The sequence below is a fragment of the Zalophus californianus genome, chromosome 5 (assembly GCF_009762305.2).
Source record: "Zalophus californianus isolate mZalCal1 chromosome 5, mZalCal1.pri.v2, whole genome shotgun sequence".
NCBI classification, from domain to species: Eukaryota; Metazoa; Chordata; class Mammalia; order Carnivora; family Otariidae; genus Zalophus; species Zalophus californianus.
This window is the reverse complement of record NC_045599.1, coordinates 83,287,221-83,314,058: the sequence shown is the minus strand read 5'-3', so window position 1 is coordinate 83,314,058 and position 26,838 is coordinate 83,287,221. Positions and strand designations below refer to the sequence as shown.

General features: G+C 38.9%; 2 protein-coding genes across 2 annotated transcripts; one reads left to right on the top strand and one right to left on the bottom strand.

The window, feature by feature from the left end:
• The first annotated feature begins 6,105 nt into the window (after nt 1-6,105).
• Nucleotides 6,106-7,557, top strand: LOC113928520 (polyadenylate-binding protein-interacting protein 1-like). The gene is given in 3 exon segments (XM_035727526.1): nt 6,106-6,129; nt 6,261-6,348; nt 6,351-7,557. Coding segments are annotated over 3 exon segments (1,203 nt in total). The 3' UTR covers nt 7,442-7,557.
• Nucleotides 7,558-14,631: 7,074 nt separating this feature from the next.
• Nucleotides 14,632-16,185, bottom strand: LOC113929025 (casein kinase II subunit alpha). Its single transcript, XM_027605539.2, has one exon. The coding sequence runs from the start codon at nt 15,961-15,963 to the stop codon at nt 14,788-14,790; it is 1,176 nt and encodes a 391-aa protein (XP_027461340.1). The 5' UTR covers nt 15,964-16,185; the 3' UTR covers nt 14,632-14,787.
• Nucleotides 16,186-26,838: the final 10,653 nt, after the last annotated feature.

Below are 26,838 nucleotides of genomic sequence, written 5' to 3'. Positions count from 1 at the left end.
CAAATTCCCTTCTAGTAAATGCTTAAAGAAGATGACTGTATTTAGTCAAGGGAAAGGTAGAAATGCCCCTAGTTTGACATTTTTCTATATAGGTTAGTCTTAAAAAAAAAACAAAACTGGCAGTTGTTCTTACTTTTCCATAGAACAACGGAGATACTCCTACAGTTACTTCCCACAGGAAATTATTCCCCAGAGACTGCATTTGCGATGAGGAGAATATGTGCAACTCCTCAGCTGAAGCTCAAGTCGTTTCTTCCAAGTAAAACATGGGATGTGTGAGCGGAGGAAACAGGTTAAAATTCAAACCTAAAATGTATATTTAAAAATGCAAATAGTGTAATAAAGTGGTTATTAACAAAATACAATAGATGGTTTTGGCCAGGGACAGATGGAGAGAAATAGTATACATAAGAGTCATATAAATTTGTGATTTTCTTATAAAAACTCACACAGCCAACTTTTACAGGCATTTGCAAATTTAAAAGCTGTGCTTTCTGGCAGGATTAGATTTATTTTCTGAAATGCAAGTCTAAGAAAAGAATCTTATGCTTAAAAGGAGCTAACCTTAAAACTTCGTGAGTTTTAGAATGACATATGTTCAAAATGTCATATGATTGATGGGTGTTTTTGTATTACAAGAGAATAGCTGTACACCTTTTATGATTAAAAATAGTCATCAGCTTTAATCTGGTATTTGGTGACTTTGTCATTGAGTAGGAGCTAGATGAGGAGGTAAGAGGTGAGATGAGAGATCTTCGTGGCCTGTATGTTATAGGAAGTGACCTGGCACCCAAAAAAAGCAATCAAATTTGCCTTTGTCTCCCTGTTTGAAGTGAATGTAGTTGTCTGCTCAGAATAACCACAGTTGCTTATTGGGCTATTAGCTCCTTAGGCCACAGCAGTTTCTCAGTGACAGAAAGGATATACTCCAGGCTTCCACAGGAGAAAAAGGGAAGTAATACCTTTTAATGTGAATACCAACGGAATGGAAATGGATGCTCACTTTACTAGTGGTACCACTTATTACTGTAGAAGTGTTTAGCACGTGAGTATTGCTTAAAGAAGAGGACAGCAAAAAAGGATATATGCCTTTAACTGTCCAGTCATTTTGCTGGGAAGCTGAAATAATCCTCAGGTGAATATATCTGTTGTAAGTCACTCTGTTAAATCAGCTGCTTTCACCAACTGTGACACTATTGAGGAGTTTAGAGGAAAAGGCCTTGCTTTGCCTCAGGCCATGCTTCTATTCTTTTTGCTTAATGTGGAGATGAGAGAAGAGATGGAAATCTCAGGTGAAACCTCCAGGAACAAATGCCCTTGTGCATTACAACTTATTTTTCTGGTCTCTGAGAATCTAAAATAGATTAGTTTTGGTGTCCTCCTGATTTCAGCTTGGTTGGCCAGCTCCTTGTGAGCAAGGAAGCTGCATTAGCTTCTGAACTGAAGCATTTATGCTGTGATACACAGTTTTCTCTATGAACAATTTGCTAAGCTGTTAAAAAATCACAAAAGAAGAAAGGGACATAAAGTGTACCATTAAGTCATTCCATGAGATTTACAAAGGCTTTAATGAGTTAGAGATGGATGAAAAAGCCTTTTTTTTTGATTCATTAAAGATATCCATCTGATTAGAAGAGATTTTCATCACCTTATCAGCTAATCCAATAAACTGACTATCCATTTCAAAATGACTCCAATTGGATTCATGTCCATCAGAAGGATTTTCTGAAAACCCCAGAGTATTGTATAAAATTGAAAATTGTTATCAAATTGCCACTGGAAAAAATTTTACTAGATCCTGATAAATCTAGAGGATTAGGGAAGAAAATGCCCTCAGCTGAAAGGTTACCACAAATCAAAGTTCAGCCTGCATAGTCCTCTTCAAGATTATTATTTATCAGTGAAAAAAATCCTAGGAGAAAATCAGTTTTTGGTAGCTAAAGTAGAACCATTTCATAAGGAGGTTGTTTGGTATATTTTTTGCTAACCCCATACAGACCTTGAAAAAACTGACATGGCTTTGTATATCTGGAAAATATTTTAAAATGCCATACCAATGAGATAGCTAATGCATGGGACCAGCTAATCAAATTTCCAGTTTTTGGCTGGTGTATGCCCCAGCCTAACAAAGTAAGATTAATGGGGTGTTAAAAGTCTGTATGGACTTGTCAGTTTTACACCATGGATAGGGTTAATTTTATCCAAATGTAGAAATTTTAAAAATTAATGTGAATGAACTAAAGCTTTAATAGCCTTTGCTTTTAAGAAACCTATGTTTGCAGGACCAGTCTGATCCACGCAGCCTAGCTAATGGGGAAAGCTGAGAGAGGAAAGAAATGCCTTTCAGGTAATACAATATCATAAGGTCAGCTACAATGGAAGAATGCCAGACATTGAAATTTGGAAGTAGATAATTTTACCCATCAGACTAACCAAAAGCACTTATTCTGGGCCAGTATCTGATACTACACAGGAAGACAGGCCCCCTTTATCTTTTCTCAAAATCACTTTTTACATAGTCTCCACAGGAAAAACTAGGGTGAAGATATTTTGCCCCTCGTGGAATACTTTGGGTAATGAGAAGGAGTCTTTGTAAACCATCTCCAGCATTTAAAAAAACGCCATCATCCGTATATTTGTCTACATAATACCAAACACTTGGATACTTGGAAACATCCAGACGGCTGACAGTATTTTGCACTTGTCATTCAAATGCTATAGACCCAGGCTATGTCTAGTTTGAATTGGGTGGTAGTTGAAGAGGCAAGGGCGAACAGAATTTCAACAACACCTTTTTTTATTGCTTCATTCACTTTGTTTCCCCTGAGATATCTTCAGCTTAAATCATGGAAGAATACATTTTTAGGATCCCCAAAAGAAGTAAAATGCTTACACTGGAACAAATCCACAGTGTTAAAAAAATGACACCTACTCAGCATGATATGGGGGGCTGTATGCCACACTTAGGCAGATGATCTATGGCGCCTCAGCATTTGGCACTTAGTTTTGGCACCCTAAGGAAAAGGGTAACAGACAAAAGGCTGGCCTTGTACAATCAAACTTTACAGTGGTGTGATTTAAAGAGTACCAAGGATTATACCTTTCATCAACTATCTCCCACATCTGGACTAAATATCTTTTCTTCATTTTGTTTTATTTTCTATATGTTATCATAGAGAATCCTTAATTTGTAGTAATAAATATCATCTTTTAAAGTATAATCCCCTCTCCTCCAATGGAATGGTTCTGGATTACACGTTTGTTCAGAATGCATTTAATAAGACTCGATGTCCTCCTATCTGAGACCTTAAATTGGGGTAGGGGACATGGAAAGTACAAGAGATTGTGGCAAAGCACTTCGCAAGACAGGCCAGACCTCAGCCAGGGACTAAAAGGAGGACGGCAAGGCTGGGTGGAAGAAGGTGCAGCACACCCTGGCGAAAACACAATGAAGATGCTGTGCCGACTTCACCAGCTCACCTCCAGCCTATCCTTGAAGAAATCTCAATCTCTCCAGGGGCGCCCGAGCAGGTCAGGGGCCTCGTCTTACTGCACTGTGTTGATCACTGTGGGCCCCACTGCTTCTCACAGGAGCTAGCATAGAGTAGATGCTCAGCAAATGTTTTTCAAGTAAATCAATAAATGAAGACAAAAACTGTGTGGTCTGAAAGCTCCAGGTTAAATTTCAAAGACTCTAAGCTCAGAGGCATTTCGGGAAGTCCTATAGTTCAAGTTGTCCTCAACTAGCACTTAAACCACACCATGAGATAACTTTCAATAATTTTCTTTTTAGAAATTCCCACATCCTTTCCTCAAAGCATTATTTCAGCATCATTTAAAAAATCTATCTTGAAACCTCCCTTCTATGACTCAAGACCATCTTCCTTCTTAATAGAAACAAACTTTTGCATATTAATACATCTTTTCACTTTTCCAAGAGCTTTTGCACACATTCCCCCCTTCTCTCCAAAACAAACTGATTGCTCAGGAAATAGTACAGGGTTTACTGTTTTTATTTTAGCCTAATTTATTTGAAATTTCAAGAAATGCAGAAATTGTAAAATGAGAATGGTCTGAAGAAACTTGAAACAAAGTTCAGGAAGAGAGTAGTCTCCAACTCTTCTTTCTTAAAACTGAAGAAAGCTAAGGTGCTCAGAGGTTTCTCAGCAGTCTGCAATGAAGGCAGACCTAAGACCAGAATTCCATTCGCTTCGATCTGATAACAATGTGTTACATAGTCCATGCAGTCTCTCTTACTCATGCATGCTCACTTAGGCTTCAGCTTCCACAGGAGACCCTCATCTCTTTTAAATACGACACAGGCCTTCTACACAGAGTTGGGTCTTCTTTCCTCACCTTTTTGACTCTTACTTAGGATACTTTCTTCTACTTTTCCAAACTGGCTTGGTTGTGGGATAAACTCTGAGGGTAAACCCATTCTTAGACTAAAACCAAGAGTATTCAGTGGCTTTGTTAGGTCATTCTCAGGATGTTATACTGTTAAGCCTACTTGAAAATGATGACTTTGAAGGAAGTTATGAAGTAAATGTAGAGAAAGCCTTTTTTCCTTTTCTTTCTAAGTAAGATCTAACAAAGGGTACTTTCCACAGCATGCAACATTCCACACTCAGGCCATTCCTCAGTCCTTGGCTCAGCCTCGACAAGAGTTACAACCTTAGAAAGAATAATAAAAGTCTCAGTTTATTATTCTCCTAATTTGTGCCAACCACCATTGAGGTGCTCTTCCTACACGCCCCTAATCATGACAACCCTGAATGGCCATGCTAATTTTCTTTGTATTTTGATGAGAACATTGAAATTCAGAGATGTTAGTGTGTTTCTAAGGACACAGTTAGAAAGTGGCAGAGGCAGAATTTATCACCTGATCTTTCCAGCTCCACTGGACCACATGGTCTGAGAATGGATCTCAAAAAAAATAAGCACCCCTTATATTGAGGTAAGGGTGGCAGCACCAGAGATACAAGATCACTAAGCAGAAGTAGCAGTTACCCCAATCTATGTCTGTTTTTCTTAATATGGAAGCTGCCCTCTATTTGCTTAAAATTGATTATCTTTGTAGTCAGAATAAACAAATAATTTGGTTTTCCATTTTTCTAGTTTTTATGAGCTAAGTACGTTAAGCCCTGAAGGCAATCATATCTACACATGTCTACAGCATGAAAGGAAAGCTCAGGCTTTGAATTCAGGCAGATGTGGATTTGGAACTCCACCTTGATAAGTGACATTAGGCTAGTTACTTTTTCTCTCTGCAGTTTAGTTCCCTCATTTATAAAAACGTGTTAACATCTTCTGCAAGGGCTGGTTATGAGCAATAAGAACATTATAGGAAAAGGTCTAATGTATGGCCCATAGGAGAAACCAAATAATTATGTTTTTTATGATTATAAGTTTAATATTAATTTTTATTAATGGTAGCAGTAATAATGATCCTATTACTTCATCATAAGTTTTTTTATTTTTTTCTACAGGACAAGATTTCCTAAAAGCACAAGAACAAGTTAATTTGTTACTTGTAATAATAATAATCATGTTTGCTTGTGAGGCCAGGAATTTAAAAAGTATCCTTCCACCCTGCCCTGTGATAGATGGGTTTTGTGTATCTTTTGAAATCCTTTCAGCCAGAATGTTAACTTTGTAAAACATGCTAGCCTGGATTTAATTGTTCAGTATGACTCTTATTCTCTTCATAAAGACAATACAAAATTTGCTTGCAAAATAGCAACAGTCCAACTTGGTAAACATACATCATTAGCCACATTGGATTACAGATTTTATTGATACTTAGTAATATCTGATGAATGATTCTCAATGACTGCTTCTTACTACTCTGTATAATATTTGAATAATGTTATGCCAACTATTAAATATCAACTTTGTCAAAAAATATAAATGAAATGACTTACAGACAACAGGGAACCATCATGACAATAAAATTTGTTTTTGCTACTACTTTGGGTACACTGATGTCACGCCAGCATCTTTGTGTCCCCCTCTCTTTGGTATTGGGCCCTGCCTTCCTTGCGACATTCCCTAATGTGTACTGGCCTCATGCTGTTTCGGCTGCAGCCATCTTGATGGGAAACCATGTCAAGCCTTGGAAGTATGCAAGTTGGTCTATAATCTACTCTTAAAAGTAATCTCAATACTGGCTGGAAAGGGAGACCTCAGGTGAGCAACCACCTCTTTTTAACCGACTCCTTAAGAAAAAAGGGAAAGAAAGCCCTCAAACATTCATTTAGGAGGCAGAACAAACGAGGCCCCTGAGAGCTCCACCTAGTTCACAGGATAATATCCCACAGCAGAACTTGGAGTCAGCAATGGCTAAACCCCGGTGGTTGTAGCTCCTGTATTAATGTCTAAGCTGTCTGCGAATGCTCCTGAATTTTACCCATCAGGTTATTCTTCTAATTATACAGAATCCTATGAAGATGGTTGTGAGGATTATCCTACTCTATCAGAATATGTTCAGGATTTTGTGAATCATCTTACAGAGCAGCCTGGCAGTTTTGAAACTGAAATTGAACAGCTTGCAGAGACCCTGAATGGCTGGGTTACAACAGATGATGCTTTGCAAGAACTTGTAGAACTCATCTATCAACAGGCCACATCTATCCCAAATTTCTCTTACATGGGAGCTCACCTGTGTAATTACCTGTCCCATCATCTGACAATTAGTCCACAGAGTGGCAACTTTCGCCAGTTGCTGCTTCAAAGATGTCGGACTGAATATGAAGTTAAAGATCAAGCTGCAAAAGGTGACGAAGTGACTCGGAAACGATTCCATGCGTTTGTTCTCTTCCTGGGGGAGCTTTACCTTAATCTGGAGATCAAGGGAACAAATGGACAGGTTACAAGAGCAGATATTCTTCAGGTTGGTCTTCGGGAGTTGCTGAATGCCCTCTTTTCTAATCCTATGGATGACAACTTAATTTGTGCGGTAAAATTACTGAAGTTGATAGGGTCAGTTTTGGAAGATGCCTGGAAGGAGAAAGGAAAGACTGATATGGAAGAAATCATTCAGAGAATTGAGAATGTTGTCCTAGATGAAAATTGCAGCAGAGATGTGAAGCAGATGCTCTTGAAGCTTGTTGAGCTCCGGTCAAGTAACTGGGGTAGAGTCCACGCAACTTCAACATACAGAGAAGCAACACCTGAAAACGATCCTAATTATTTTATGAATGAACCAACATTTTATACCTCTGACGGTGTTCCTTTCACTGCAGCTGACCCAGATTACTAAGAGAAATATCAAGAGTTACTTGAAAGAGAAGACTTTTTTCCAGATTATGAAGAAAATGGGACAGATTTATCAGGGGCTGGTGATCCATACTTGGATGATATTGATGATGAGATGGACCCAGAGATAGAAGAAGCTTATGAAAAGTTTTGTTTGGAATCAGAGCGTAAGCGAAAACAGTAAAGCTAAATTTCAACATATTTTATAAAGCAGTTTAGGTTACAGTGATTTAGCAGAACACAGGAAAACAGGAAAACGTGTCACACTTATACCAAATTAAGGATGTTGAGTTATGTTACTAATGTATGCAACTTTAATTTTGTTTAACACTATCTGCCAAAATAAACTTTATTCCCTATAACTTAAAATGTGTATATATATATATAATAGTTTATTATGTACAGTTAATTCCACTGTTTTGGCTGCAATAAAATCGATTTTGAAATAAAAAAAAAGTAATCTCAATACTGAAAAGTATTCTTCCAGTGCTTGCTTGTATGAGTGCGCATAAAATGATTTGCTGTTTCAGCAACTTTTAGGCTACTCAGACAGTGGTATGAAACCATCAGTTATCACATGGTAGTATCCTTTTATTAACCGCTGAACTGTATCAAGATATTTCATGACAACTGACAATGCCAGATGCTGTTATTGGCCTAATGGTTAATACATTTGCACTTTCTTTTACTGAGCTCTTCCTGCATACTTTTCCTTTGTGTAAAACATTCTTAAAATGTGTAAAAGCATCCTAATTTTTCAACATCTCTTTTAATATGCATATATTTATGGGCACTCAATTGGCTTTTCAGGTTTCTTGCATAAATATTATTCCTTAAAGCGTATGTACTCCCTAACCTACTGAGCACCCGACTTGTAAACATTCTCCACCTGCAGTTGCTGTATGGTTAGCCCTTCTCCTCTGCCCTTCAAATGCCAACCCACTCATCCTCAGCCTGCTTCTGACCTGTAAGAGAAATTTTCTTTAGAAGATACTGCTTTCTTAGAGCTGGTGCAGAGAAAGATTTGAATCAATCTTTGCTAGTTCACAGTTATTTCGTAGTATTTGGAGTTATTTTGGTATGTATTTTTCTTTTTGTCCATTTCAGATCAGAGTCAAAACTACTTGGACATTTTTTTTCACCTTCTACAGCCATACATTCATTTTCCCTCATCTTTTCCCTGGTCGTACAATTCTTGCCTCGGTCCTTCCATAGTGTCTATCTTCTGCCTTTTCCTCCTCTCTTTCCTGTGTGGCTCAACTGTGAGCCCTCAAATGACTCTAATCAGAGCTAAAAGTGAGTGGGCATACCACCATAGGGGATATGTAGCTTTCATTTAAAAACAAAAATTAGAATTGACCCACAAAACCTTGACAGTCCTGAAAGCTATCTTGAAATTTCTTTCAGAACTTAAAAAAAAAACCCAAAACTATCTACCTTTCCTTTTTTAAGTAAATCTCATTTCCCTCAAGATCCAAAATATAATTAATTCATTTTTGCTTTATCCAATTTTGTGTTATCTGCTTGCCCTATTTTCTCTAATTTTCATCATATGTCTAGTCTTCCAGGTAAACATTTACTTTTTAGGTTGGTGTGGAGACCAAAGCATTACTTACTCTGCTGCTACTACAGGCAAATGATTTTGAGGTTGTGAATAAATGGCTTCCTAATGAAACTTTGGAATATAAGAACCTCACTCTATTTTGTTGGTTGGTTGACAGAAAGTAGCCCACACCAAATGAGGCTAAGCACAGGGAAGCAAACAATGATGGCAGTGCATTGTTCTCCTGTGAAGCACAATGGGCATTTCGTGAATGTCGCACTGAGACTGTGTCTGTATTTGGGAGCTGATGATGACTGAGAAGTGGAGAGCTGACAGAGGTCTGCATTCAGCAGCATCTCTCTTCTCCCCTCACTTCCCTCTCCGAACCTACCCCAACTCAGTCTTTAGGTGTCCCTGGCGCCGCTTTAACATCACAGGGCTTCTCCAGGAGGTTGGCAGCTGCAGGCATACCCGGTCTATCCTGTCCACAGCAGCAAATCTCTACAGAAATTTTTTCTCCAAAGTGCTGAGAGGAATTTCCTTTGACCTGAGGGCATGAGAATGGGAAGGACGTATGTCTTGTACTTTGTTTTACTAAAATGTAATGGGTTTGGGGATGGGGTGGATGGGATTCTGATCTCAAAAGAAAAAAAGGGAAGAAGAAAGAAAAATAACAAAAGTATAATGGCACTTTATAAGCAACAATTTACACTTTACCATTAAGTTTTACACAGATAATGTCATGTAATTTCCCTCAAATTTCTGAGACAGATAGGGCAGAAATTATCCTAGTCATCTTAGAGGTAAGATACCTAGAGCAGAGCAAGTTAAACTTTTCCTCAAGGTGACATAGCTAGTAAGGTTCAACAGAGGGAAGAACTGAGGGAGCACGGTGGTTGGAAACAATGGAGAGAAGAATGAAGACTCTAACTCAAATATTTGTGAATTGTTTCATTTTTAGTAAAACTTAATTGAGCTTTACCAATAACTATGAAAACCTGTATTTCTGATATTTAATTTGCAAAAGCCCCATGAAAGCTCTTCAAGACATACTTAAGTTGCTTTTGATAATATTTGAATTCCGTAAGTTGAAAGTGAGACGCAGGCCTCCAAGTTTAAGAGTTATCTTAAATGTAGAGCCTGAAAGATCTGAGGTAAATTTAGAGCCCTAGAGAGTGAGACATCCCCACAAAGTACTACTTTCATGTCTGGAAAAGAAAAGCTATTTTTGGAATATAAATGGTTAGAAATCAAACATGATGGAGAACCCTCTTTGCTAAATGTTAAATATTCAGGTCCTCTTGATGACCCAGTGTAATTCACAGTTAGACCAAAATGCCAAATGTCTTTTTAAGTGAGACCAATGATAAACTAAAAGCATGGTTCCAGGTGAATTAAAAAATATACTTTTTGTAAAGAACTAAGGTCTTTTGATAACCAGGAAAAAAAAATTCAGACAGAGGGGTAAAATGACATCTTTTGTGAATCTTTCCTAGTGTCTGTTCAGTCTCCTTGATGAATTCCATTATCACAAAAATGACCTTTCCAGTTCATATCTCTTTTGAGGCTAATGCAATTCTTCTCCATTCTGTTATAATGAAAGTATTACATGGATAACTATCCAGCATTATCTTCCAGAAGGAGAACTAATTTGGGAAAGAAATGAAGTACTTTAATATAATATCAAATCTCTCTCCTTATTTTTTTTATCCTTGTAGAGACCTGGTGGGTAAAACTAAGCAAGTTCATGCACATGGTAAATACACTGAGCTCCCTACCTAATGTAGATGTAATTTTTATTACCACATTGGTGAACAGTTATATGAATGCTTAAAAAACAGAGCCTCAGATAAATTCAGAGGCATAAGCTGCTGAACATGCTGCAGACACCGTTCTGTTGAATTTTCTTTCTGGAGATGTGTAAATGAAAAATATTCAGATCTGTGGCACACTTCCTAGATGCACTGCAAGTTTTGAATGTGTACTGCCTGTCTTTACCTGTGAGAAGCGTCAAGATGTGCTGGATACAGCATAAACACTAATTATGTGCTCTTGTTAATTGTATATTTCTTTGAAGTGGTAGCAAACCGCAAGCTAGTGTATGGTGGAAAGAGCTGGGGATAATGATGGGAAGCTTCCTCGGACAGGTTCGTGCATGCAGAAATGTAAAGTTTTTGGTGAGCTAAAGCATCTTCTCCTTGAGAAACTGACCCTGATTTTCAGTCCTTTCTGAAGAAATCATTTCTCTGAGCAATATAATTAATGACGGTATACTGACCAGTTCAGTTAGCATAGAGCACACACATCCAAACCATGATGCACATCCCTAGCCAGGTCACATGGTTGTAGGTCAGGCCTGTCACACCCTTTGCAGGGGGCCAATTAAATGAATATATAAATCCTTGCTTGTTCCACATGATAATGAATGTCTTAGTGTAATTCCTCAGAAGAGGTAAAACACTTTATAAAAATGCCTTTACTATTACACTCCCTATGAGACAATTAGCTGGCAGAGATTTTAATTGCTATGTTGTGGATGTGGAAATTGAGGCTCAGAGATTTTAAGTAGTTTACCTGGGTCATAAGTGTGGGCTACAATGCAAATTACATTAAAAATTTGGGAAGCAGAAGACAACTAGATAGAATAAGGAGCCAATGTAGTTACTCAAACCTATACTGATTCTGAAATTAATGTCTCCAACAGTTAACATGTCCCAAATTTTGCTGAATTTAGATGTCAATTAAATTAACTTCACGGAATTAAACACGAGTTTTCAATATTTAAAAAAAATGAGAGTAATATTAAGAAAATGGGAAGTGAAAGCCTTATTTTGCTTTATATTACTGTCAAAATAGCCAGGATAGCTCAGAGATTTCTCTTCCAATCTGTCATTGTGTTAATATTCTAGGGTTACACTGTTTATGTGTAATAGAATAAGAGCATTATTAAAAGTAAATATTTATTTCTAAATTTGCTGTTTCCTTTTTTTATGCAATTCTGACTCTAATTTTGTTTTCTGTCTGCATATCCTTCTGCACTTTTTACTACCATGATGGTTTTTTTTTTTCTTTTTTTAACTTCTGCTTATACATTTTAGTTCTGGTCAAGTAAGGTGACATTAAACTCTAACCCCCCAGTAGCACTGTCTCTATGACTACCTTTCACATCCCTTTCAAAGTGGCATATTTCCTTTGGCTGGGATGCTGCAGGTTTGGGATTTGTAGATCAGAGCCTGACTCTTAACTCAGTCCTCCAGCTCTTAATATACACTTTTCATCTATACCGTCCTTGACACCACACAGACATCCCATGTTGAAATCTTTCTTAGAACCTCGATCTGTCTGCTAGACTAAACAGAGACAAGGAAACAGGTAATGACAGGATTGAAACATGGTTTGGGGATCTTGGGAGGAAAAAAGAAAGTAAAAAAAGTTTTTGATGAACAACATAGTCACCCAAGCTTGTGGTGTCTCATCAGAACCTCTCAATGTTTGGAAGTTTTCCCAAGACTTGCCCTAGTGAGACAGCAAAGACTTATTAGATCATTGTGTCTGCTTCCCCACCTGGGCAGGAAAGAGTCTCCCATACGGAGAACATATGGCTTGGTCTGAGATTAGCTACAAAGAATGTCAGTTGGCAGACAGATGGAGGAGAAGCAGAGGATCGTGTGAGCTTTGCTAGTCTGGACCTCAGAAATAAATTTTAAAAAATCACATCCAGTTAGTTCACTTATGAAAATAAACACCGACCAACCTATGCAGAGGAAGAGGAGTTAACATTTACTAAACACATATTGTGACCTAGGCACTGTATTCTGTAGATCTTCTTTCCTAACCCTCCCCTCAATTGTTTTATTGTTTCCATTTTATAGATGAAGAAAGTGAGGTTCAGAAGTGTAAGGTCACTTTGCTTAAGGTCACACTGCTAGACAACTGAAAAGGCTCAGAGACACACCCAGGAGTCTGATTTGAACATCAGTGCTTTCTGGAGGTAATCGTGCAGAAAAAACAAAAATGACTTTATATACTATAACTTTCTAGTTGCTTAACTTTTTTTTCAACATGGATAAAGGTAATCTCCCTCTCTTTTTTTAATTGTAAAACTCAATGAATGTGTTACAGCCTGATGCTTATATTGCTTAATGATATTGGGAATACAGAAGTGAACTTTGGGGGGAATGGAAATGAGAAGAGGTTACATAAGTAGGGTATAGTAAAATACTAAATTATAAATGGTTGTAGCCATTCCCCACCCCTGGCCAAGGAGGGAAGATTCTTACTTGCTGGTTCAGATTGAGAGCTGTCCTTTGTTGACCAGAATCTGAGGGCAGGCAGGGGGCAGGTATCTTTTCGTAAAGTAAAGGAAACAAGAACACAGTATTTATCTTTATCATGAAGGAAGGGGGTTTAAAGGAGGGTGCGGTTGTGAATGTCTTGTTTTTCTTTTTTCTTTTGTACTTCTAATATGGTATTTTTGTTTTTATTATATCTGTTCATATATTATTTAACTTCTGTTCATAATTCATGACTTCAGAGGTTAAGTTGTTAGAGAGATGGTCTGGGAGAGAGGGAAAAGAGTCCTAGCACAGTAGAGGGGTTTGTGGGAGATGTTAAAAAAGAATAGTGAGGAGCTTACTGGAAATTGTGAATTGGAAATCATTTGATATTTTTCAAGAGACTCCAGTAGAGATTTGAGTTAAAGCTCCCATTTAAATATATATCTCATCTGTCTTCCTTTCTTTTCTTGCCTTCTCTTGTTTTAAGCAAGTTTTTTCCCTTATTCTATTTTCCCCTTCTATTAGGATTCTCTTATTATTATTTTAGTGGTTACCACTGAGTTTACCCCAGACATCCTTGAACTATTAGAATCTACCTTAAGTAACATTTTTTTCACTTTCTGGACTTGTAGAGGACCCTGAGGACTCCATATATTACTCCTCCTACCTTTGCCCTTTTGTTATATTGTTCTCAGATATTTTAATTCTCTCTGTATTTGAAACTCCACATAGTAGTGTTATTATTTTAAAGTCAAGATTTCATTTAGATTTACTCACACATTTACCCCTTCTGATGATCTCTCTTTCCTGAATTACCTGTGCTTTGATCTGCTTTCACCCTGAAGAGCTCCCTCTAGTATCTCTTCCAGTCAGGTCTCATACAGTGAATTTTCTTAGCTTTAGTTTGTCAGAAAATGACTTACACTCATCTTTCTTCCCTTTTAGATTTTTTAAAAAAATAAACCATTTAATGGAGGTATAATAACTGACATGGTAAAAGTTGTTCATATTTAAGGCGTTCAACTCAATGAATTAGGGAATAAATTATACCTATAAAACTGTCCCCATCATCAAAGCCATAAACCCACCTATCACCTCCCAAATTTTCTTCCCATACCTTTCATTATAATTAAAATAATAACATTTTTTTCGTGGTAAACACATTTAACATATAAGATCTACCTTCTTAGCAATTTTTTTTAGTAAATTATACAGTATTGTTAGCTATAGGTACTATGCCATATTGTGTATCTTTAGAACTTATTTATTTTATATAAATGAAACTTTATACCATTTGACTATCTCCTCCTCTTCTCCTCCTCCACCAGCTCCTGGCAACCAACACTCTACTCTCTGCTCCTATGAGTTTGACTATTTTAGATTCCACATATACGTGAAATCATACAGTATATGTCTTTCTGAGCCTGACTTATTTCACTTAGCATAATGTTCTTCAGGTTCATTCATACTGGTGAAAATGACAGGATTTTCTTTTTGGGGGGGGCTGGTGAATAATAATTCATTATACCACATTTTCTTTTTTTTTTAATTATAATTTTTTTTTATGACTGAACTACTATAAATCCACAAGCAACGGTTCAGACACGGTGCTTCTGAAGTATTTCACCCCTCCCCGCCAGGCGCAAGCTGCATCAAGGAGAGCGCGGACTCCCCCACCTCTGCTCAGGCATCAGGAGACAGAAGGGGCCATTACTGTTGAGCGCCTGCGGCAGCTGGAACAGGCATCCTAAGGGGGTTGGTCGCAGCAATCACTGGTGAGCCTGCCAGAGGTCCAAGGGGTGAAGGGGTTGGCACTGAAGAAATCCCTGACATCATATTGGCGCTGCTGACAGGCGTACTGCCCCCCGGCATGCTAGATGAGCCCATTCGAGCCTGGTCCTTCACAACAGTATAGAAATAGGGGTGCTCCATGGCCTCTCTTGCGGTAAGCCGTGACTGGTGGTCATATCGCAGCAGCTTGTCCAAGAAATCCAAGGCCTCAGGACTGACAAGGTGCTGGTTTTCACTGTGGACAAAGCGTTCCCATCGCTTACGGGAGTGTCTGCCCAAGATATCATTGAAACGTGGATCTAATTCAATGTTGTATTTGTCAATATAGTCATATAAATCTTCTGTCCCCAGAACCTTGGCTATCCTCACCAACTGATCATAATTATCATGTCCATGGAAAAATGGCTCCTTCCGGAAGATCATACTTGCCAGCATACAACCCAAGCTCCACATATCCAAACAATAATCGTACATCTGATAGTCTACAAGTAGCTCAGGACCTTTGAAGTATCGGGAAGCAACTCTGACATTATATTCTTGGCCAGGATGGTAAAACTCAGCCAAACTCCAGTCTATTAGTCGTAGCTTTCTGTGCTCATGATCAATCATAACATTATGGGGCTTCACATCTCTGTGCATAATTCCCATGTTGTGACAATAATCCAGGGCCTTCAGAATCTCATACATGTAAAATCGAATATCATAGTCTGTTAACGTCTGGTACAATTGCTTGAAGTCTGTGTTGTTTACGTGTTCAAAAACCAAGGCAGGGGTTCGTGACACAGGGTCTTTTACAATGTCTGCCAGTGTGATGATATTGGGACGGCCTCGTAAATTCTCCAAAATCTTTATCTCACGCTTGATTTTCTTCTTCTTTACTGGCTTGAGAATTTTAACAACAACTTTTTCATTATTTGTGATGTTGATAGCTTCAAACACTTCACTGTATTTACCCCGGCCTAATTTTCGAACCAGCTGGTAGTCATCTTGATTACCCCACTCCACCATGTGTGACTCATAATCCCAGTACTCTCGGGGTCTGTGTGTATTAACATCTGTGTAAACTCTGGCCCTGCTTGGCACGGGTCCCGACATGTCAGACAGGTTGGCGAACGAAGGTGGACTTGATGTTTGGAGATCTGGTGGTCACTGTGTTCAGAAGCAGCTGGGGGGAAGACCTTGTTTCAGACCTCTTTTCTTTAAACTGTGGTGGAAGCGGCAGCGGCGGTGGCCGCTCTCCCCTTTCCTCACACAGACAATATGGCGGCGGCGGAGGAGGAGACACACGGCTCGGCCGCCAGCCGCAGGGACCAGAGCGAGGCTGCCTATACCACATTTTCTTTATTCCTTTATCAGTCGATGGGCATTTGTTTCCATATCTTGGCTACTGTGAATAATGCTGCACTGAATATGGGAGTGCAGGTACCTCTTCAAGATTCTGATTTCAATTCCCAGATTGCTGGTTCATATGGAAGTTCCATTTTTAACTTTTTGAGGAACCTCCATCCTGTTTTCTGTTTGCTGTACATTCCTACTAACAGTGTATAGGGCTAATCTTTATTTCTGAAAGTCAGGTTCTCTAGGTAAAAATTTCTAAGTTGGTAATTAATTTTCTTTCATCACTTGAAATATAGTTTTCCATTATCTTCTGTCTTCCATAGTTTCTAGCTTTTAAGGTGATGTTGCCCTCTTCTAGCTGCTTTTAAGTTTCCCTTTGTCTTTGTTTTTCATCAGTTTTCCTATTATTTGCTTAGAAGTAGTTTATCCTGCTCGTGCTTAACAGTTTCTTGAATCTATTGCTTGATACTACCCCAATTAATTTAATAAAGATTATTAGTAATATCTCTTTAAATATTTCATCTAATCCATTCTCTCTCTTCTTCTGGTCACCAAATGCATGCATGTTGGAGTTTTTTCCCTATTTAGAGTGTGTCTCTTTGAGCCTTTCTGTATTTTCCATATTTTTTCCTACTTGTACTTCAGTGTGGATGTTTTCTATTTACTCCTCCCTCCTTCAATTTAGGAACCCTACTTCTTTGTATATTCTTCTGCTATTAAACCTATCAAATTAATTTCAGTTATTGTATGATCCATTACTAGAATGTCCATTTGATTATCTTATATAGATTTAGGTTTTCTGTTGAAATCCTCCATCTGTTTTTCTATTCTGTTTGAGTATAATAATGAGTTGTTTTAAAATTTTTATCTGACAACTCTAATAACTAAATTTTTTCTGTTATTTTTCTCTTGGTTTTCAGTCCTTTCATGTCTTATTTTTCTGCCTTCTTGATTTTTTATTTTTTTATTGATTGACGCTGTCTAGGACAAATCATAAAGGCTCTGCAATGACTCTTTCCCCACAGTACCTGACTTTCTTCTGGCAGGCATATACAGTATAGGTACTGTATCACACTGTTTCAGAAGGAGCTGGATTTGGGAACTTGCCTATCTCTGATTTTCCCTTACTGGTAGTTCTTAGCCCTTCAGGGTTTCAGTGGAGAGCCTGTGCTGATTACAAGAGCCCCTCCTTCTTAACCAGCACCGAAGTTCAGTTTTTGTCTCCCTGGCTTTGCAAAACTGCCAAGATTTCTGTTTAGCGTCTTAGCTTCTTATGAGCCACATGTTGCTTGGTTTGTTGACTCTCTTTCTGCAGATTCACAGCTTAGGATCTGGCAAGTGATTTGAAGGAGAATTGTATATAGAAATTCAGGTTTACTTCTCTGGAGTTCACTTTTCCCTGGAATGTTGGCCTATTGAATACTGCTCCCTTGATAGCCCCAAACTCCCAATTTTTGTCTTTCTAGCAAGTGAGTACGCCACCAACTTCCTGTTTGATTTCTGTGTGTTATACATTGACTCAACAAATGCCCGGAGAGAAAAGACTGCAGTGAATTTGGGCTCACCCCAACGCATTTTTCTTCTCTCCAGGATCTTGGCTCCTCAAATCCTGACTACATTCATCTTCAATGCCTTCAAACTGCTATTTTTAAATTCTTATCGAGCTAGCATAGTTCTTTGCAGGAGGGTGATCTGATCCATGTTACTCATCACAGATGGAAACAGAATTATCCAGTAAAAACTGAATTATGTTATTTTTGGCTATTAATTATTAGCTCACATACTCTGTCTCTTATTCTCTCCCCCTCCCTGTGTGTGTTTAAAAGAAGCACCATACAATAACTAGTCCATGTAGTACCCCCAATTTATATGGGTTTATAAAATTTGAACATCTCACAACTGCCTACATTGTTGTGGTGTTATTTACCAAGATGGAAAGGAATGTCACAGATATGGGATGGGGAAATTAAGCGTTGATTTTGAGTATGTTAAATTTAGGGTGCCTATTAAACAAGTAAAATGAAAAACAGAATTCAGCTGAACCTATGTGTCAGAGGAGAGTTCTAGGCTGAGAATATATTTCTGGGAATTGTCCAACTACAGCTGTCATTTGAAGCTTTAGGATTAGTTAAGATTCCCTGTGAAGTGAGTATGAGGAGAAAAGAGATGGGAAGAGTGTGGAGCACTCTAATATTTGGACACTGACAAGAAAAAAAGGGATTGGGCAAATGCGACCAAAAACAAGGTGGCCCTGAAGTAAGAGAAAAAACAAGAAATTGTTTTGTCTTAGAAGCCCATTAAAGGAACAGTTTCAAGAAGGAGCAGGTAATCAACAATGTCAAATGTTACTGACAAAGTAAAGTAAGGACAAAGACTTGACCATTGGATTAGGCAACATGGAGAAGCACAGTGACCCTGATGAATGCAGTTTGAGAAGAGATTTGGGGGTGGGCACCTTTTCAGAGTGAAGAAAGAGAAGTGAGGAAGTTCAGATAGGAGGCAGAGTGTACAAATAACACTTTTAAGGAGTTTTAAAGGAGTTTTGCAAATAAAAGTAACTGATAAATGAACGGTGCCTAAGCTATGAAGTCAGCCCTCCCCCCCTCCTTTTTTTAAAGACAGAATTACTTCATCTTGCTTACATACCAATGGGAATGATCTGGGACTGAGAGATGACAATTATGATGCTTCAGGAGAGATAAAGGATAATTAAAGGAGATAATTATTATTATTTTTTAAAGATTTTATTTATTTATTTGAGAGAGAGAGAGAGAATGAGAGACAGAGAGCACAAGAGGGAAGAGGGTCAGAGGGAGAAGCAGACTCCCTGCTGAGCAGGGAGCCTGATGCGGGACTCGATCCCGGGACTCCAGGATCATGACCTGAGCCGAAGGCAGTCGCTCAACCAACTGAGCCACCCAGGCGCCCTAAAGGAGATAATTAGATAGAGGAAAGAGAATGGGATCCAATGGGCAAGTACAGGAACTGCACTTAGGTAAAAGTATAAAAAATTCACCCATTGGCATAGAAAGGAATCATGTTATTTGGATACAGATATATATTAGTAAATTTGGTAATGCAAATATATGGCATATAGCTTCTGGTGGCTTATAAACATCTTGAAGGATAAGAGAGGATGATGTGACCAGGGAAATGTAATGTTTGAGAGTCTTTTTGGAACTTGTGATCATAAATTTAAAGTATGATGAGTCAGCCTGGCATGGCTATGTTTTTTTCCAGTAATGGTCAGTTGTGTGGGCAAGTAAAAAATAAATGGTGAGATCAGGTTGCTCAGAATTGTTTACTGTCAGATATGTAAGACAGAGGGAGAGAGAAGGAAGGAGTGGAGAATATATCCAGGGAAAGGTTTATGATTACAGTAAGGGACCGTGGGACTTAAGGCTGTGTTAGCCTGGCTGCAAGGACGAGAGGGAGTGAGTGAGGGGGATGACTAGAGGGTGAAAGAGGACATCAGTCGGAGGAGAAGGAGGCTGTCCTCAGATAGTGTGGACTTCAGCGTAGATAGATGATTTGATGTGAAGTTTTGAGAAAGGAGGAATAATGATCTATCTCTCTGGGTACAAAGGAGCAAAAATGATGTTCTCGTTGTCAGCAGAGTTAGAATTAAAGAAAGTGCGATACTGTGATTTGTAAGAAATATATATTTGGTGATTCAAATGACCAAAATATATTTCTCATATACACCTGACCCTTGAACAACATGGGGGTTATGGGGACTGACTCCCCGGGCAGACGAAAATCCACGTACAACTTCTGACTCCCTAAAAACATAACAACTAATAGCCTACTGGTGACTAGAAGCCTTACCGATAACAAAGTTGATTAACACACATTTTGTATATTGTAGGTGTTATATAGTGTATTCTTACAACAAAGTAAGCTAGAGAAAAGAAACTGTTAAGAAAGTCATAAGAAGGGGCGCCTGGGTGGCTCAGATGGTTAAGCGTCTGCCTTCGGCTTGGGTCATGATCCCAGGGTCCTGGGATCGAGCCCTGCATCGGGCTCCCTGCTTGGCAGGGAGCCTGCTTCTCCCTCTCCCTCTGCTGTTCCCCTGCTTGTGCTCTCTCGCTCTCTCTGTCAAATAAATAAAATCTTTAAAAAAAAAAAGTCATAAGAATATTTGTGTCTTCTGTTATGTTAATGAGGTGACTTTTGCAAAGCACCTAAACCTGAGAGCCATTTGCCAGTGCAGGCCACCACGTGATTAGAAAGTTGGAACTTTCAGTCCCAGTCAATGACCTCTGACCTCCAGGAGGGGAGAGGGGATGGAGTTTGAATAAGTTGCCAGTGGCCAGTAGTTTAACCATTCATGCCTGTGTATGAGGTCTCCTTAGAAACTCAAAAGGACAGGGTTCAGAGAGCTTCCAGATCAGTGAACACATGAAGATGTGGGGATAGTCGTGAGCCTAGAGAGGGCATGGAAGCTCCACACCCTTTTCCACATACCTATACCATTGCCCTATGAGTCTCTTCAATCTGGCTGTTGATGAATTTTATCCTTTCATAATAAACCAGTAATCTAGTAAGTAAAGTGTTTCTCTGAGTTCTTTGAGCCACTCTACCAAATTTATTGAACCTCAGGAGGAGGTCATGGGAACCTCTGATTTATAAACCAATTGGTCAGAAATATAGGTAACAACCTGGAATTGTGACTGGCATCTGAAGTCCAAGGAGGGGTTTGTGGGAACCACCAATCTTTAGCGGATCATTTTGAAGCATAGGTAATAACTGGGCTTGTGAGTGGCATCTGAAGGAGGTGGGGGAGGGCAGTCTTAAAGGACTGAACCTTTAACCTGTAGAATCTGATGCTATCTCCAGGTAGATGGTGTCAGCATTGAGTTGAATGGTAGGACACTCAGCTGGTGTCCTGAGCATTGCTTGGTGGTGTCTAGGGAACCCTTCTCCCTCCCCCACTTCCCCACCCACATTGAAACTCCAGAAAAGGCAAGAACTTTGGTGGAGAGACTTAGGAGAGAGGTCATTTTCCTAATGGCAGACTGAGTTCCAGATACTACAATGAAAGGTTTCCATAGTCATGGGGGAGTAAATAATTGGGTCAGATCAGAAGCTATCCAGAGAATCTTAAAGGGAAAATCTGATGGCTAAGGGAACTGCCCGAGTTTTAGGGCTTCTTGTGATGACTGAGACATATCAGGATGGAGTCAAGGGTAATATTCACAATATTTTTCCAATAACCAGTATGGTATGGGCCCTTACCAGTCAGAAATCACACCAACCTATCATAATAGTCCAGTTATAAACAACTGTTACTGTGTTATCAGTGCTTTCTAATTGAATCCCAGAGCTGGGTGATGGGGCTTGTCTGATGGCATTAGGGTAGGGTGAATATCTGTCCAAGGTTCTTCCTTGGGCTTGATTTTTAAGGCAGTTTGCTATGACAAGGCTGACAATATGATGGGAGAATACTGGGAGCTCTGTGGCCCTCACCTTCAATGCTCTTAGGGCACTGTCAATCATGACTATCTGTAATGTATAGATGAAATGATTTCTAACACAAATGGACATGGAGTTCAAAGATATAAAAGCAATCCTTGCTCTGTAATACTAATTTCTTGATCTTTTGAAATAATATCACTGTTCTGGGCCTCAGTTTCCTTACCTATAATACAAATTGTTTTGGATTAAAACATTTCTAAGGTCTCTTGTGGTGGTAAGGACTTGAAATACAACTTATTGCTTGCTTACAGTTAAACTTTCGATTCATCTACATGTTTCAGCTGAGGTGCTATTTCTACTTTGTCATTTGTACTGTCTTTTGATAAACGTTCTCTACATCAAAATGTCCCCAACATCAAACAAGCTATTTTCAGCCTATTATGTAGTGACTTCCTGATTCTGTAAGGGGGGGAGGGGAACCAACCTTAATTTCCATTTTCTACCTCTAAAATTTGTTAAGTCTTTCTCCTACTCACTCTTTCAATACTCCTTATGGAAAAATAATGGGTTTTTTTTCCCCCCCCACTCTTCTGGGAAAATTTTTCATCTTTGCTAGTTCCTACACATTTTCATTTTCTAGAAAGTTTTTAAAGTACTTAACTGTTAAGTGCATTCTAAGCTATTCCTAAACTCTTTTTAGACTTTGTGTTTAAAGATTATCTCCTTTGTGGTTCAAATGAAGAACAAAGTAAAAAGTACTCTGTTAAAGAATTCATGCTATGTCCCTTGTTTAGATAGTTACAGGGCCACTGGGTGTGTTTCTGAAAATTCATCTTTTCTTAATGCTGCTCAATCTTGCACCTACTTTCTTCTCCACGGAAAATATTTCCTGTGTTCATTGTCAGGACTCTTGGATACTAGAGACAGCAGTCCAAATCGCAAGTGACTAAAATGGACTAATACTGTATTAGTTACCTTTTGCTAGGTAATACATTACCCCCAAACTTACATTTATTATCTCAGAGTTTCTGTGGGTTGGGAATCTGGACACAGCTTACCTGGCTCATCTGCTTCATGATCTCTCACAGGTCTGCAATCAAGGTGTCAGCTCAGCGTCGGGCAGTCGGAGGATTTGTTTATGTGCAACGTAAGCCCAGGTCGAGATAGCTAGTCAGGAAGAGTATGGGCTGCAAGGAGCTGAAAGTCACGGTCCACAAAGAAGAAGGCGGAAGCATGCTGCAGTGGCGGCAGTGCACCCTCTTCCTGAAGAAGGTCCAATCTCGCGGGATCTCGGGTCTCCGAAGTTCTGGTGGGGCGGCGGGAGAGTGGTGGATTGAGAGTCACGTGGATATCGTCGCTGCCGGAGGCACTGTCTCTACAGGGTCTGGCTCATGCCACGTTTTGAGCAAATCCCAATTCTCAGCAAAGCTTTCTCTGGGGCCCCTAGCCCCAGTGACAGTCTCGCTGAGTAGTGGCTGTCTCCACTGGGCACTGCCGGGTGTAGGGGACCGGGCTCTGGCCCAATGGTTGTGGAAGGGTGGGGTTGTCTGAGGCAGCATTCCAAGATCACTCCGTAGTTGATGGCAACTTTCAGCTCCTTGAATGCCTCAGTTCCTCCCTTGCTGTTGGCCACACTGTCCTAGTTTCTTATTTCTTGACCTCACCCACGAGGCAGCTTGCTTCTTCAAAGCGTGCAAGCCTAGATGGCAGTAGAGACACTATGCCAGTAAGACAGAAATCAGTCTTTTTCCCCCCTAAGATTTATTCATTTTAGAGAGAGAAAGAGAAAGGAGGGGAAGGGGAGAGGGAGAAAGACACTTAAGCAGACTGAGCTGAGCGCAGAGCCCAGGTGGGGCTCCCTCTCACCACCCTGAGTTCACCTGGAAAGCCCAAACCAAGAGTCAGACATTTAAGCAACTGTGACACCCAGCCACCCCCAAGAAGTCAGTCTTTTTTAACCTAATCATGGAACTGGCGTCCCATTCCTTGGGCCTTATTCTGTTTATTAGAAGTGAGCCATTAGCCCACACTTAAGGGATAATACAAAGGAATGGATACCTGAAAGTTCTATTGCTAACTTCCTGAAGTTGGATTGCTGAAATTGGATTATTGATGGCCATTTATAAAGTTGTCTGCCACATAGACTCATTCACATAATTAAAAAAAAAAAAGAGGTATACCTTGTCTTCACACACCCTGGATCCTGAAATGTATGATGCCATCAAATGTTGCTTTCTTTTCATTACCTTTACTCCCCTAGTTTCATTTTAAGATAAGTTCTCTTTTCATAGGCTCCATAATGGTTCCAGGTTTTCATCCCATCAGTTTAACAATTCAGTGGAAAGAGTGTTTCCTTCCTATTAGTTCTAGCAAAAGTCCTGGGCTTACAAATCACTGATCCAGTTACGGTCATTCTTAGTCAATCGTGCAACTCCTACTGGCAATTTTGGGTCTTGTGACCCATGTGTCCATACCTCTTTTGAAGATAGGAGTGGACATCCCATCTGAACAGCACAGACTGAGAGTGGTGGAGGGATACTGACTCAAAGAACATTAAGATGCTGGTCCCAAAGAAGGGGCAAAGGATTCTGACATAAAACAACAGGTGAGTCAGACTGTCCTACTTTAACAGAGAGTAGATCTAAGTGGAACATGAAAAGTAGAGTGGCATAGCAGCATTTGACCTCTGGTACTTAATGAGAGTTCAGAGACTCTGGATGTGCCATCATTGTCACACAGCAGCAAATCAAATCAGCTGACAGCTTCATGACCGAGTGCCTACTATGTGTTAGACAGTGCTAGGTGCATTACATATGTCGTCTCATGCAATAATTATAGCAGCCTTATTAAGTTAACATTGTTTCATTTTTATTCAGAAGAAAGTATGTTTTGACATTTGATATTGAATTAAAGCCATAATGACTCTAAAAATAATGCTCACATCATACCATAATATACCTATCAGAATTTACAAATATTTTATCCTGTTATCTTTTATACTCATAGGAATTAGAAACTTATTTTTATTTGTATGTATTTTTACAAAATATAATTTAATATCTTGTATAGCTTATAGTTTAATATCTTGCATATTTCAAAGCTTATAATGCCTCAAATCCTTTTAGGTTTTGAGGCATTAAAGTATATGTACATACTAAGTTTTAAAAAATTGGAATAAAAATGGAAAAAATAGAGTCAAGGAAAATAAACAATCTTAAAACAATACTCTAATTAAATGTGATCTTACTAAATAATTGCTTTTTTCTCTCTTTTCAGTCACCTTTACAGTTTTTGGTATATCCCTTTGATAGGGTGAATATGGGAAAAATTTAGTGAAGGAGAAAATATGCTTGCATCTGGTAACAAACACATAATAAGTTCCAGATAAATGACTAATTGTAAAACAGAAAATACAATTCCATATGACAATTATTTTTATCTCCTTGATCCTCAGTTTTCTCATCCATAAAGTAGAGATAATAAAACCAGAAGGATAATTGAAAAGAATAGAAATAATGTATATAAAGCAAACTGTTTAACATGAATCAGTACCCAGTAAGTTTTTCCTGCTGCTATCAAAGGAAATTAAATTATTGTCTGATAGAGACTCACAAAGTAACCAATTTACTCAAGGGAAGAATTTAAGTGGATCTAGTCTAACTTTATACATATTTTAAAGGCACAAACTATTACATGCAGGGAAAGAGTCAAAAGAATAAGACCCAAATTGTGTAAAAGCAACATGACCTCCTCAATGCCAAGAGTCTTCTCCTGAAACTCATGTCTTCCTGGCTGCTATAAACTCTTCCTGTGACTGACTAAAGCGACACTCTGGGAAGACAATAATTTTCAAGACCTTTTATCTGATTCTTCTATTTTCTTAAGTTTTTATAATTTTTTGGAAGTCTCTTGATAGACCATTACTCATTTCTTAGAAATTTCTGAATTTGCCCGTCATGTTGAGAGGTAATTGAAGCTCCAGTGTGCTAAAACCTATGGTGGAAGTTTGTTAATATTTTCTCTGTTCAAGGAAATGGTGCATCTTTTGGATTGGATCATGAAGGGAGGCAGAACCAGTCTCTCATATGAGAGGTAGAGGCACTGGCTACCTTCGTCCAGCTTCCCATGGAGCTGAGGCATGAGCATGTGGAAATACTAGGTCAAATTTCAAGGAAGAGAGGCAGCTGTCTGTATGAAGATTGGGGAAAAAGCATTCCAGGAAATGGGAAGAGCTTCTCCAAAGGCCCCAAGTAGAGGTGCTTAGTGTTTTTGAGGAACAGCAAGGAGGTCAGAGTGACTGCAGCACTGTCAACATGGAGCTGGGTAGCAGATTTACAGATGTATGTTATACACATGATTCCAAGAACCATTTAAAAGATAAAGAAATTGGGGGCGCCTGGGTGGCTCAGTTGGTTAAGCGACTGCCTTCGGCTCAGGTCATGATCCAGGAGTCCCCGGATCGAGTCCCGCATCAGGCTCCCTGCTCGGCAGAGAGTCTGCTTCTTCCCTCTGACCCTCCCCCTTCTCATGTTCTCTCTCTCTCTCTCATTCTCTCTGTCTCAAATAAAAAAAAAATCTTAAAAAAAATAAAAATAAAATATAAAGAGATTGGGATTAAGAAAGGTTGTGACTTGCCCAAGATTGCACAATAAGTGGCAAAACCAGAACTTAGTAGCTCCTCTTCTGATCTCAAGTCTTGTATTTTTACCAAGATGCCATTTTGTGTTCACCTGTATATTGCCTTAACATTATATTTATATTTTTGTTGTATATTTTTGTTAAAGCTACCCAACATCAGGAATCACTCCTTTTCATGTTGCATAGAATGCAGTGGAGTTCAAATAGATGCTTTCTAAATACCTTTGTTAAATCACTCTAACAACAGATTCTTCTTTCCACTTTATTGTAGTAGACTAGGCTGAATTTCATAATTTAGTGGGAATATTTTAGAATAGATTTGTCTGATTATCTAGCAGTTTAGCAAATGCATTTTATACTTGCATTATATTATTTATGCTTAAAGCCACTTAAGATTTTTACATGGAATAAAAAAATACTCTTATATTAAAACATCCAGCTAAGGAAACAAAGGTTAAAATCATATTCAATAGTTGAAATTATTCATAGCATACTGTCATACAGATACACACACACATGCATATGTACACACACGTACTCATGGATTACCCATAACTAAATGAGTGCTCAAACCAA